We start from the raw sequence: 12,328 nt of genomic DNA on the forward strand, positions 1-12,328 counted from the left end.
AAGGACTCAAGCACCACAGTACGTACATGTAGACAGAAGGCCGGAGGCATACAGAGATTAAATGACTTGCTGAAAATCTCTAAGTGCTGGAGCCATGTCTGCACCCAGTCTGGCCTGACTGGGGCAGGATGTGGCCTGGGCTATGCAGCTCACGGTTGTGTCAGAGGTGCTTGGACATTTGTCCTGGCTGGTTGCAAGATAAGACTTGGGGTTGTGCTGACCCTCTGGAGGTCCCTTTCTTTGACAGTTGTGACCTGTAAGGTTTACAAGTGACTGTGGGGCCTTGGACTGAGACTTCTTCCGGATCATCCTGAGAAGAGCTACTATGTCCCAACAGAGGCCGCCAAACACTTTTAAACACAAAATATTCTTTTATTTGTCAACGAAGGCTACACGGGATCACTTCTGGTTTTGTTTTTATGCTTTTTTTTTTCCCTAGAAGGTATCTACATCTGCATTTATTTACAGCCTTGTTGGTATTTACACAGTCAAGAATACAGTGTTAGAAACACAAAAGTGTTGAGAAAAAAACTTCTCAAAATTAGTTCCAGACTTCAGGAAAACTATTTCCACATGGTAAGGCCAGAGTCTCCAGTGTTGGTCGTCCAGAGGCAGCTTGGAACAGTCCTTCTGCCGAAGCTGCGGGTTCAGAAGTCCTCAGAACAACAGGCAGATTTAGAAAAGTGGGATTCTGGTGTGTGTGTGTGGTGAATCTGGGGCTGCCAAGGCCCTGCCACACACCTGCAACTCAGCTTCTGCCAGGAGAGCTGAGCCTGCGCAAGATCAGGCCTCCCTGGGCAGTCTGCCCTCAGAAGAAATCACATTTTCTTGGGGACCAGGAGGTCATCCAGTCTTATGCCTTTGGCATTCCGGAGGGGGAAAGAAACATGACGAAAGGCCCCACCCAGGTCTCCCTGACTCTGATCTTGTGCATCCACAATGAAACCTCAGAGTGCACCAGTGTCTGGGGCAGTCAAGTACACAAGGCTGGTTTTGAGAATGTAAAGGTTGGAGAAGATAAAGTTTCTCTCTGTCACCTGAGCAATGAGTCTTTGAAATGAGTTTGCTGTTTTTGGAAGGTTAAATAAAAGGGCCTTGAACTACAGAGTTCTTTTTTTTAAAAAATATTCCCTCCCCTCCAATAAAATATAGACAGGTTCATGAATCTAGCTGGGAATGATGTGCCTCAAATGGAGGGCTTTCAGTCCGAGAGCAGAGCCCAAGGGAAAGGAGAGACTGGGTTCCTTCTAGGACCCCTCAGGCAGCAGGCCCCCTCAACTGGGACCAGGAGTCACCTTCTTGGCTGAGCAGCTGCTGTGAGGAATGGATAATAGACTCTGGTGATCAAACACCAAAGCCTGGGTCCCTGCTGAGGACCAGTGGCCACAAATCTTAGCATCACTGTTCTCGCCATGTGGCTGCTGCAAATGGTAAAAGTGTATTCTAAGATTTCACATCAAAAGCCCTGTCTTTGCAGAATGAAGATCTCTGCCATCTATAAAGTGACTGAAAAGTTACAATGAAAACGGTTCTTCTGGTTCTTTAAAGAACTGGGGTTCCTCTTTCGGTGTCTATGGCACACGGCCCAGCTTACCTCCCTTGCCTCTCCATCCTCTGTGCCCAAGACCCAGCCCACCCTGATTATTTGGAAGCACACCTTCTGGCCATTCTCAACCTCCAGTCAGTTTCTTGGGGATTATTTCAGACCTTCCATTCCTAAGTTGAAGCCAGGCCCTGGTGAGGTCTTTGGATGGTTCCCAGTGAGTCATTTTGAACCAAGTGTCAGGGGCTGTCAAAGTGTGGTTTACCCTGGAGTTCCTTGCCTTTCTCCTTCTGTCGCTGTTCGCCTCCAGGGATATCTGTGTGGAGGGTGGGTACAAAGGAAATCTCACTGTACGAAAGACAAGTTGGAGAATTTGTAAGGTCTTATTTAAGGTAGTGGCAGAGGAACAAAAGATGAGGGGCTGATTGGCAGTTGTGGAGAAGGCAGGAACTATTCAAAAACTAAATCTTCTTCCAGGGTCAGAAGCCAACCTCTTGCAGAATCATGACCTGGGCCAGTGTGGGAGGCCTGGTCATGTTATCGAATGGACAGATTTTGGTTGATCAGCGCCAAGAGTGATGGGATTTATTGATTAGAACCTACTATGTAGGCACAGGAGCTCTGCTTATGCCTTCAAATTCATCCTTGGTATGGGATTGGGACTGGTGATCTCAGTGGGAGATCAGACCGAAAGGTGAGGTCTGGAGTCACCTGCCAGCCCCAGTGGAAACGAGCTCAAATGGGCCAAGGCCATAGCACCTGCTCCAACATGACAGCACCAGTGTGAAACGGAGATACCTGGCACTGCCCACCTTGCAGATAAGCTCCTTCTCCAAAAAAGCTTTGGGATGCTTCCACTTGTCCTCCCCACCCTTCCCCCCAGAAGCTGTGCCTCCTTGGTGGTTTGTAGCTCAGGGAAAGTATAGGATCATTCATTAAATAAAATAATACCCAATAATTTTGTGTTTTTGATCCTTAAAAGTCTACTCTATTTTCTTGGGGGCGGGCAACTGAAGAGGGACAGAGGCTAGGGAGGAATAGGAAGATGATTCCCTTGAGCCACATGCTGTCTTTGCCCCAAGAAGACATCCACAGCAGGTCTTGATGATGTCAGGCAGCCATGATGGGACTGGCCAACTAGGCCAATAGGCAAGAGAGCTTTGCCAGGGGCTCCTTACAGCAAGAGTACAATTTTGAGAGGCATAAGTCTCTTTTGGATTAAACAAAAACAAAAACAAAAACTTGTGTTCTTTAGGTCAAACTGCTTTCCATCCCATCCAAGAACAATCCTGTCAGATGGGAGCCCCCATCGCCAGCTCATGCCACACACAGTGGACCTGAGAAACAGCAAATCTGATTTGGCAGAGCTCTGGATCCAGAGACGATGGGCCACCAGTGGACAAACAGGCCATAGCACACTGTTGAAGCAGTGTGACTTTTTTTGGAAACAGGAAGAGCACTTAGCGAAACACATCCTCTTATCCCAGTGGGATGACGTAAGGCGAGATATCCCCTCCTCGAGAAGCTTTGGATGCCTCCCTCTGCCAGGCAGAACCCAAGCTACATGTTGCTCCAATTCTCATGCAGTAAGAGCCCTTCTTGGTTTCATGAACTCATTTCGTATTCTGAAGACTCTGTGAATAAGGCTATAAAGGTGCCATGAGCTTATCAGTCCAACAAGGTTTCCACGGGAATAGCTGACTCAGAACTCATTCTCCACACTTAATGTAAATGTAACCCATGAAAGTCCCATTTTCTAAGAAGCCCAGCTCAAAAGGAAGCATTTGGCTTCCCCTCCAGTCTCCCAGAGCCTCCTGTGAGTGGTAATGACAATGGTAATTAGGCAGATGCACCAGGAATGGAATCCTTGAACAAGGAGCTCCAGGCTCATGCTGTTACCTTCCTCTGCCCTCCTCCCTTCCCTTGGCCTGTTGGCTGCTGCGTCCTGCTGGGCAGCCCTCCAGCTGTGGGCTGCACCTGCTCCGGGTCCCTTCCTAGGTCTCCAAGGGAACCATGTCAGACTGGCCTCCCAATATGTGTACTGGTCTTAGAAACTGTCCCTGATCCTGGTGAGATTGAATGACACTGACAGATCACACCCAATTAGCTCTCTCTCCCTTATCTTAAAAAACAAAACAACAATAACAACATCAACAACAAAAAACCCAAGCCAAAAACCAAACGACAACAACAAAAACCCTAGCAGGGCTTCTCTAGAGGGAATTTCCTAGATGCCCAGGCTGCTGCACCCCAGCTTTGGGATGGTCTACACAAGGGAGGCAGAGGAGACTTCCGGAGCTGGTTAGAAGGATTCCTGGCTCAGGCCTTTGCTCTCTTTGGCTGACTTTTTTTTCCTTATGCATCTTTCCAGGATCAAAGGCCACCAAGCACCTCTCTCCACATGCCTATTTCTCAGGAGTGGCAGCTGAACAATGGAAGGAAGATACCTGAAGTCAAGGGGAGAGGGTTTCTTTCCCCTCCCTGGAAATGGTGCCCCCATGGAGGGCTCACCGTGCAGTGCTGGTTCTCACATCTGGCTTTGGGAGAGAGGAGGAGATGAGCAAGGGACATCATGGAGGATCAACCAATCACAGACATCCTGGGTGCTGTCACCTCTTGGAGAGGATGGGGCTCATAGCCCCAGGATGTTATGTTACCAGACTGGGGGAAGGAGTGGGGAGACGTGTTCTCTATCCCAGTATGGGGGTGGCACCAACAACTACACGAAATTTGCAAAAGGAGAAGAGGGTTTCATTTAGCATTAAAATATAAAGCCTGGACAGGAGTTTGGGGCAGCTTGAAAAGGTGCTGAACAACATCATGACATTTTCCAGAGCAAGATGTAACCATCTGTGGTCCTCTGGAGGTACAAAACACAGTGAGTAAAAAGCCACCAGTCCCCTGCAGGAGCCCAGCAAAAGCTCCTGAGTTCCTCCAGGCCCATTACACTCTGCACCCCCACTCCTGCACAACCCCCTGTCAAAGAAGAAAGGGGTGCACATGAGACACCTTAGCACAGACACTCATGTCTCACATCACACTGGGTACCTAGGGACAGACGAGGACACACTCTAGATGTGTGCCCCAAAGAGAGAAGAAACATACCCCGAACAACAGGAAAAATTCCTCAAGGAGAAGGGGAACAAAAGACAGAGTTTTCATTGTGATCACACTACAGAAAAAGAAAAAAACCTTCTGTTCTTTGCAAAAAATGTGTGAAGGCCAAATTTGTGTCTTTTCTTTTCTTAAAAAAAAGAATGTTGCATGAATTAACAATGCAACCAGTATCTTTTTGTTTGTTTTCTGCACTTTTTAAAAAAAGGATTTTTTTTTTTTAAAGTACAACACAGTCAGGTATGTGGCCACAAAAGAGTAGCTGTCTTTGGCAAGAAGTCCAGGCCTTGGCCCTCTCTGTCACCTTCGGCCCATCTCGCTCTGTCTCATGAAATGGATATTGTTGGAGCTGTCCGACAGTTCTGGGTACTGCTCGACAGAGATCACGAAGAAGCCATCGTAGCCTTGCACCCGCCCTGTGTTCAGCACCTGCTGCTTCTCCCCCTCTGTCCAGGCCCGCAGGCCCTCCTCCCCTTCCCGCAGTCTCTGCTGCTCTCGGGCCCAAGCCTGGCGCACAGCTCTCTGCCGGGCGAGCTCAAGCACCCGCGCCTTCTCCTCGTCCAACGTCGTCCCATAGCGGGTGTTCAAGCACAGTGCCCCGTACTGGAGCTGGATGTCTGTGTAGCGTCTAGTCCTGCCGTTAAGCATGGTATTGATCTGGGACACGGTGACATTGACCCCATTCTCCAGGGTTCGCCGTCCCCCACTGAGGCCCAGGATGGCCAGGTCACCTTCTGAAGGCCCTGGTTTCACAAAGTAGTGGGTGTCCACCCCGTCAATGGTGAAGTGCAGGTTCTCTAGGTAGTGGGCATTGTTCAAGATGGCAGCAACCCTCCGTCCATCCTCGTTGGCCACACTGATGATGTCTGTGGTCACTCGACCATCCTTCAAGGCAAACTTGACCCCCTTGCCAAAGACTGAGCCACTGGATGCAAACTTCTTTGTCTCGGGGGCCTGCTGGCAGCTGGTGATTGTGGAGCCGTAGAGCTGATCAAAGCGTTCTAAGGTGACGAAGGCCTTGAGTTGCTTCTGCACTTCACATTGTACCCCAAGGATAGACTGATGAGGACAGAGAGAGAGAGAGAGAGCAAGAGAGAGAGAATAAGACAAAGGGAAAAAGCAAACCACAAGAATATGGAAAATCCACTTAAATAAATCAAGTCTGTACATATTTATTAACCAGTAGCCTGTATCTCTACTGCTGACCACAAGATGGCTAGCTGTCCATTATCCACCATTCACACCCTTCGATTCAGAGACTGTTCAAGGAGCATCTATTCTGGGCCAGGTCCTTTTCTGGGCACTGGAGGTACTCAAGTAAGTCAGACATCACCTTTGCCCTGAAAGAATTCATTGTTTCATGGGGAAAGTCAGATGTGACAACAATAGTTGCCATCAAATGTGACCACTGGTGGTCTAAGAGAGATAATAATAGGAGCTATAGCTAAGATTTCTTGCTTTTTAAGCTAAATAATTATCACTGTCTCTTTTGATCATCATAATAACTTCATGTAGTGGATATTTTATAATTCCAATTTTACTTCTAAATGAAGGAAACCAAGGCTCTAAGGAGTTATAAATAGTTCATAGTTATATGACTGACATCAAGTCAACATTCAAACCAGTTCTGTCTGATTCTTGAAGCTCAGTTTCAAGGGCTGTTATTATAGGGAGAAACAAGGCTCAGAAGTATCCCAGCCTGAAGAGAGAGGACAGAGAGAAGGTGGGTTTTGAGGACAGGTTCATGCTTCAGCTGGGACTTGAAGGATGTGAGGGGTGATATTAGGGGGAGAATGGCAAGAAATGCAGAAAAAGAGGAAAAGTGGTGATCTGAATCAATGTGCTTACTCTGCTTTATTGCTCTTAACCATGTGTACAGATAAATTGCCAGAAGGGCCTCTGTGGTGCTTCCTTGGGGGCCCTCAGGTGTTCCCACACTTGGCTGCTTTGTGGGACAGGCTGGGCCCTGCCAGCTTGGTGTACATCTACTGTCCCTTCCATGGCTCTGGAGATCAGGGAAGCCATGTTTGGGATGGCTCCAGGGCCTCATCAGCAACTCAGGGAAATGGCTTTAGAAACAGGCCCATCAGCCTCCCACTGAAATTAAGTCCTCTTTATAATTAATAGAACCCTGTCTGTGAACAATTATTTCCTAGAGTTTCACGAAAGCTGGAGTGCTCAACAACAAAGATCTCCGATGCTTGCCAAGGGCGGAAATCAATAATTCATTGACAGGCGAGGTTGGCAAACAGGCAGTCAGAGACAGGGACTGAGGAATACAGCAGGGAACCTGGTGGGGGAGGAAGAGCTACGCTGTAGAATCATCCCTGGGGACTGCAGATGCTGGGACATCTGGGGCAGGGCCGGGGTACTGGGGAGCAGGTGATGGTAAAAAGAGGATGGGCTCTGTGGTTGGGCAACCCTGAATTTTCAGCACCTTCCTCTGCACCTTCCCAGCTGAGTGTCCTTGGGTAAGTTTCTCTCTGAACCCTTATCCCATCTGTAAAATGGGCTCTTTTCTTCTTTCAATCATTTATTCATTAAGTAAAAGTTTTCTTTGTACCTATATTGTGCTAGCCTGTAGGCTGGGTATTAAATGAGACCCAGAACTTAACTGGTTGGAGCTACATGTGGGGAGCGCTTTGCAAGAGGACAATACAGACAGCTAAGTTGAGGCCTAAAGGAATCAGTCTGAAATAAGAAATAGGGATGCAAAAGCTTCCAATCACTAGCAGGACGCCATCTGGCAAATCCTGTTGTCCTCCAGGCTAGGATCCCCTCAAAGTCCTATTCATCTCTGCACTCACTGAGCACAGCAAAGGGCTGGGCATGGAGTCCACTTCTAGTACAGAATTTATGAATGGTGTGGAAAGACAAGGGACAGAGAAGGGGAAAAATAAATGCAAAGAGTGAGCAGGTGGGGCTAGACTGTTTTTAAAGATCTTTCCAGCTGTATAATCCTGTATTTGAAATGGGGTCATAAAAGGAAGGCAAAAAAGAAATAATGCTTTTGGGGCACCTACAGTATACCAGGCTTGGCACTCAGCAAGATGACACAGAACAGAAACTTGGGTTTGAATCCCAGCCCCAGCCCTTCCTTGCTGTGTGGTATTGAAAACCCTCAGGCATTAAATCTGTAAATCGAGAACAGTTACACAGTGGGATATTTTTGAGTTACCGTATGCAGAATACCTCACACGAGGCCAGGTGCATTAGGTGCTCAGAAAATATCACATTTGTATTTAGAACACACTTTCTCCCCCTACACCTTTGCCGAGATATCGACAGAGGCTTTTTATTTTTGTGAAACTCCACACTTATTGTGATACACAAAGTGCCTTCTTATGGCTTCTGAGCGTCTGTGTGCCCCTGCAGCTGGGTCCCAGTGGCCTGCCTAGCAATAGAGTTGCTAAGTATTTGCTGAATGTTCTCTGGCAGGCCCTGTAGAGTCACTGCCTTGGTTTCCATCACTGACCCCAGGTCTCCTGCAAAGCTGGCAGGACCCTCCTGCAATGTTGAAATCCTTGAGGTGTGAGGTGCTGTCTGAGGAGTTACCTTGCTGTTGTCCCACTCTTGGGTTTTCATCTGTGTATGCACGAGCTCATAGGATGGCTCCATGGCATCCATGTCTGGTTTGGGATATCCAGGGATCACGTTATGCAGCTGGAATCCAAAGGTGAGCAGCCAGCTGTTGACATCTGAGTGTGAGAGAAGCAGAAACATCCCCATGAAGTAAATGCCTTCCGATGCCACTCATCCTAATTCAACACCTAGAGAGGGTGCAGGTGGGGTGGGGGCATGGAGGACTGCTGGTGGGAGAAGTGACTGCTACAAACACTTTGGAAAATGGTTTCATGGTCTAAAGCCACAGGTGCTCCTGGGACCCAGTGACTCTCCTCCCAGATGTGTACCCAGGAAAGATGTCACTTAGGTAGAACCTAGGTTTCCAGACATCCTTTTCCACTCTCACTCCAACCCCTGGGATCTTCAGCTTCGTACTCAGGGACAACTGTTGGTGGATGAAAAGCCTCCTGTTTGACCAGACCAGTCATTAAAAGGAAACAAAAGGATGGTCAGATCCAGGGGAAGATTTTAATGATTGACTTGCAAAGAGAAAATTCACTGAGAAACAAACAGCCACTCTCTTCCTACCTCCCTTACAGGGATGAAAACCTCATGGTCAAAGTGCCTCTGGGCATGGAGATGACCTTTACTGAGATCAGTTTCCCTGTGCTCCTGCCTTTTATTTCCTGACAGCCCAAGGAAGCCACTCAACCTCCCTGTGCTTTCATTGTCCAGTCTGTACACTGAGTTTGAGGATCTAATCCCACAGGCATGATACTAGTTGATTTTGTCACATCGCCTGGGGTTACTAGTTACATAATCTTAGGAATAAGGATGGGCAGGATTTTTCCATAAGCATTTGGCTCATTGAAGAATGGGAATCAGGAAGCCAAGACCTGTGGGAAAGAAAGAGGGTTGAAGGGTGTGGGCAGTTACTTGGCCCACGTGGCTGAGTGCCCTTTATGTGCCAGTACGTTCGGTCTTATAGAACCTCCTTTTGTACCCTCAGCACCCTGAAGGATGATCAGATATGGGCACAGATAACTTTTAAACAAGAAACGAGATCAGAGGAGTGATCTTGGTTGCACAGGCTGAGAGGCCCACATGAAGAGAGACTGAAGTCAGACATTGAAGACTAAATTTTGTCAGGCATTGATACAGTTGGAGGTAGCACTTCAGGTAAAGATGGCTGCACAAGACAGGGCTCAGAGGTGGAGAGCTGGTGCAGACAGCATTCAGGTGACAAGAGAACATCCCAGAAAGAATGAGAAAGAATCCAAAAGGACAGAGCTTGGGATGGCAGAAGGGAGGAGATTTGGGCCCTATAGGATAGAGACTGACAGCCTGTGACCCAGGAGGGCTCAGCCTTCCTTGGGAAAGGGGCTGCTGAAGATACTAAAGCAGTTGCTGACCTCAGTCTCAGAATCCAGAGTCTGAGGAAGGCAAGGGTTGGAGCTGAGTTCCAGAATTGGGCCCCATTTTGGCTTTTTTCCAAAGGAGATAGAATGCTGTTGAGAGGTCCTATTTAGGTCCCATTGGAAATTACCTTTTCTAGCATGTGCAGGGTTCGTTCCAGAGGAGGGATCCACAGAAGTGGGATGGCCCATGGGGTCAACAGTTGTGTCCCCGTCACTGTGGGGTACCACATTTCTCTCCCATTCAAGGATCTCAAGCTTGTTTTCATTTTAGTTTTAGTTGTCCCTGGGCCCCTCTGCTGGTGTGGAAGCAGGAGGTACAGGCAAGCGGTGGTAAAGGGGAAGCTTAGAAATCCAGGTTCTGTTTCTCACCTGGGCCTTATTAGGTAGAATCACAGAAGGGAAAGAATGTGGTAACTGAGGCCAGACAAAAACCCAGGTCCAAATTCTGGCTTCTCAGCTCACAGTCTATGTGACCTTGGACAGTTTACTTAACTTCTCTGAGGTTTAGTTTTCTTGTTTGCATATTGACAATAGAAATGGTTTTAGCCATGCCGTGGAGAAGAATACTGATAGTGTTATCATTTGGGGGCAACTGTCATATAGCAGGAGCTATTCCAAATCTGTACATAAATTGTTGGATTTAATATATTCGAAGTGGCTGACTCAATTTCTGCCTCTCAGAGGGTTTTCTCTGTTTCCCCAGCCTTATGCCTCCACACCCTGGGACCCTCATTTTCTCATTTATAAAGGTTGGGACTTGGATCAACTGTTTTCTAGAGTCTCTTTCCTCACTGATTTCTAAGAGTGTCTGATTCTCTTGACTCTTGGCAGATGGTTCTTTTGGAAATTTAAGCAAACAGAAGAGGAGGAGAAGAAAATCTACAAAGCCATTTTGTTTGAGGCTGAGAACTTGCACCTGAATCTGTAGTTGTAAAGAAAGCTTCTTTCTGGAATGTCGTGAATTCCCAGGAAAGCAGGGGGCTGAGAAGAGGGCTGGGCCTTAATTACAAGTGAGAGTGAGGGGAGGTGGCAAATTCCTGTCCCACATCTCTCCTTTTTATGAAGATATATGTTCTCATTGGTGTCCCTACTGTGCTTTTTCTGAAGAGCTGAGATTTGTACTCTTCTTACAACATCAGAGATGGGCGTTTCCCTCCAGTTAAAAAGCTTAGTCCCCAGTACCAAAGTCAACCAATCACCCAAACCACCACCACCACCACCAACAACAACAACAACACAACAAAAAACCCCAAAACAACAACAAAAAACTCCTCTGAACCCATCTTAACCCAGACATCAGTGGTGCAGATGGGGCCAAGGAGGATGATGAAATGCAAGCTCTACTAATCCTTTTGCAGGTGCACAGCTTTGTTCTTTACAAAGTATATTCTAATTTTAAAACAAGGGTTTTGAGTTCTAATGCCAGCCTTGCCACGTCTCAGTGAGCCAGTTACTTTACTTCTCTGAACCTCACTTTCTGCCTTTGCAAATGGGGTCACTATCCGCCCCCCCCCCCCAGGCTTCAAGTGAAGATTAAGTGGAATGATGTATACAATATATCTGGGTTGACATTTTTTGGTCATCTTCCCAGCATCCCATTCTGCCTTCTTTTTTGGGGGGGAGGGGGTGTTGGGGTGGGGTGGGAGTGGGGGATGAGTATTCATGTAGTTCTAGGGAAGCTGAATCAGTAATGGCTCATGTGACCCAGGCTGAGTCAATGAGCGTGTACTGTCTCCAGTCCTAGTTATTGCTTCAAGGGTTGTTATGTGACCTAGGCCTTCTTGATTGGAGTGGATGTCAGGAACCTTGAAGAAATCTTTGGAAAAAGAGATTTTTATTGTTGTTGTTGTCATTGTTGCTGGAAGTGAGGATTCCTATAGCCTACACAGAAACAAAAAGGTCAGGTTTAGTGAGAGTAGTATCTTGGTTTCTCATTAGCGATCTGCTAAAATCTTGACTGCTTATCTGGCACTTCTCTTGTACACCACTGTTTTTCGAACTGTAGGATAGGACCTACTATGTAGTAAAAACAATTTTGTGGGTCATGACAAGCATATTTCCTGAAATGGAGTAGATTAGACTAGAAAATATAAGCATATCACACGGATTATTTTGCAAACCTTTTGTTTTAGTGTCCTACTGTGATATAAAAATCTTATTCTCATGGTGGGTTCACAAAGACATTTGATAAAAGCAGCCCTGGGCCATGCATTCCATGAAGGCAGCATTATGCTTGAGTCTGTTCTAGATCCTTAGCAAAACATATAATAATATTTGACTGGCTTGAAATACATAATTGGATTTAACTGACTTGGAAATTAAACCAAAAATGAAAGTGTTAGGTACCCCCTTGGGTGATAAATTGCTTTCTTAGAAACTTCTTATTTATTTATTTACTTTTTATGGTGCTGGAGATTGAACCCAGGGCCTTATGCATGTGAGGCAAGTGCGCTACCAACTGAGCTATATTCCCAACTGAATTGTTTTCTTAAAAACAGGATTTGGAAACCAGCATGATTGTCCTGGGAAGTGTTCTGGAGCCAGAGAGCCCCTGTTTATGTGACTTTGGGTGACTCTTCATTGTTTGGAGCCCTGAATGTCCCATCTGTAGAACGGAGATAATGGAAATGATCTTAGAGTTATCACCAAGTTTAAAGGAGATCAAGTCTGCAAGGGCCTGGCATAGAGC

At 46.9% G+C, this 12,328-nt stretch overlaps 1 protein-coding gene across 17 annotated transcripts in view; it reads right to left on the minus strand.

Annotated features, from left to right (window-relative positions):
* Window positions 1–351: 351 nt before the first annotated feature.
* Window positions 352–12,328, minus strand: part of Tenm4 (teneurin transmembrane protein 4) — a 2,824,428-nt gene continuing 2,812,451 nt past the window's right edge. For all 17 annotated transcript variants that reach the window (XM_078046757.1, XM_078046770.1, XM_078046771.1 and 14 more), the window contains 2 exons: window positions 8,213–8,355; window positions 352–5,716 (listed from right to left, as the gene is read on the minus strand). In XM_078046757.1, coding sequence (XP_077902883.1) covers window positions 4,958–5,716; window positions 8,213–8,355 — 902 coding nt within the window. In that variant the 3' untranslated portion in view covers window positions 352–4,957. The remainder of the gene's footprint in view (window positions 5,717–8,212; window positions 8,356–12,328) is intronic.

This window comes from Ictidomys tridecemlineatus, chromosome 4 (assembly GCF_052094955.1).
Source record: "Ictidomys tridecemlineatus isolate mIctTri1 chromosome 4, mIctTri1.hap1, whole genome shotgun sequence".
NCBI lineage: Eukaryota > Metazoa > Chordata > Mammalia > Rodentia > Sciuridae > Ictidomys > Ictidomys tridecemlineatus.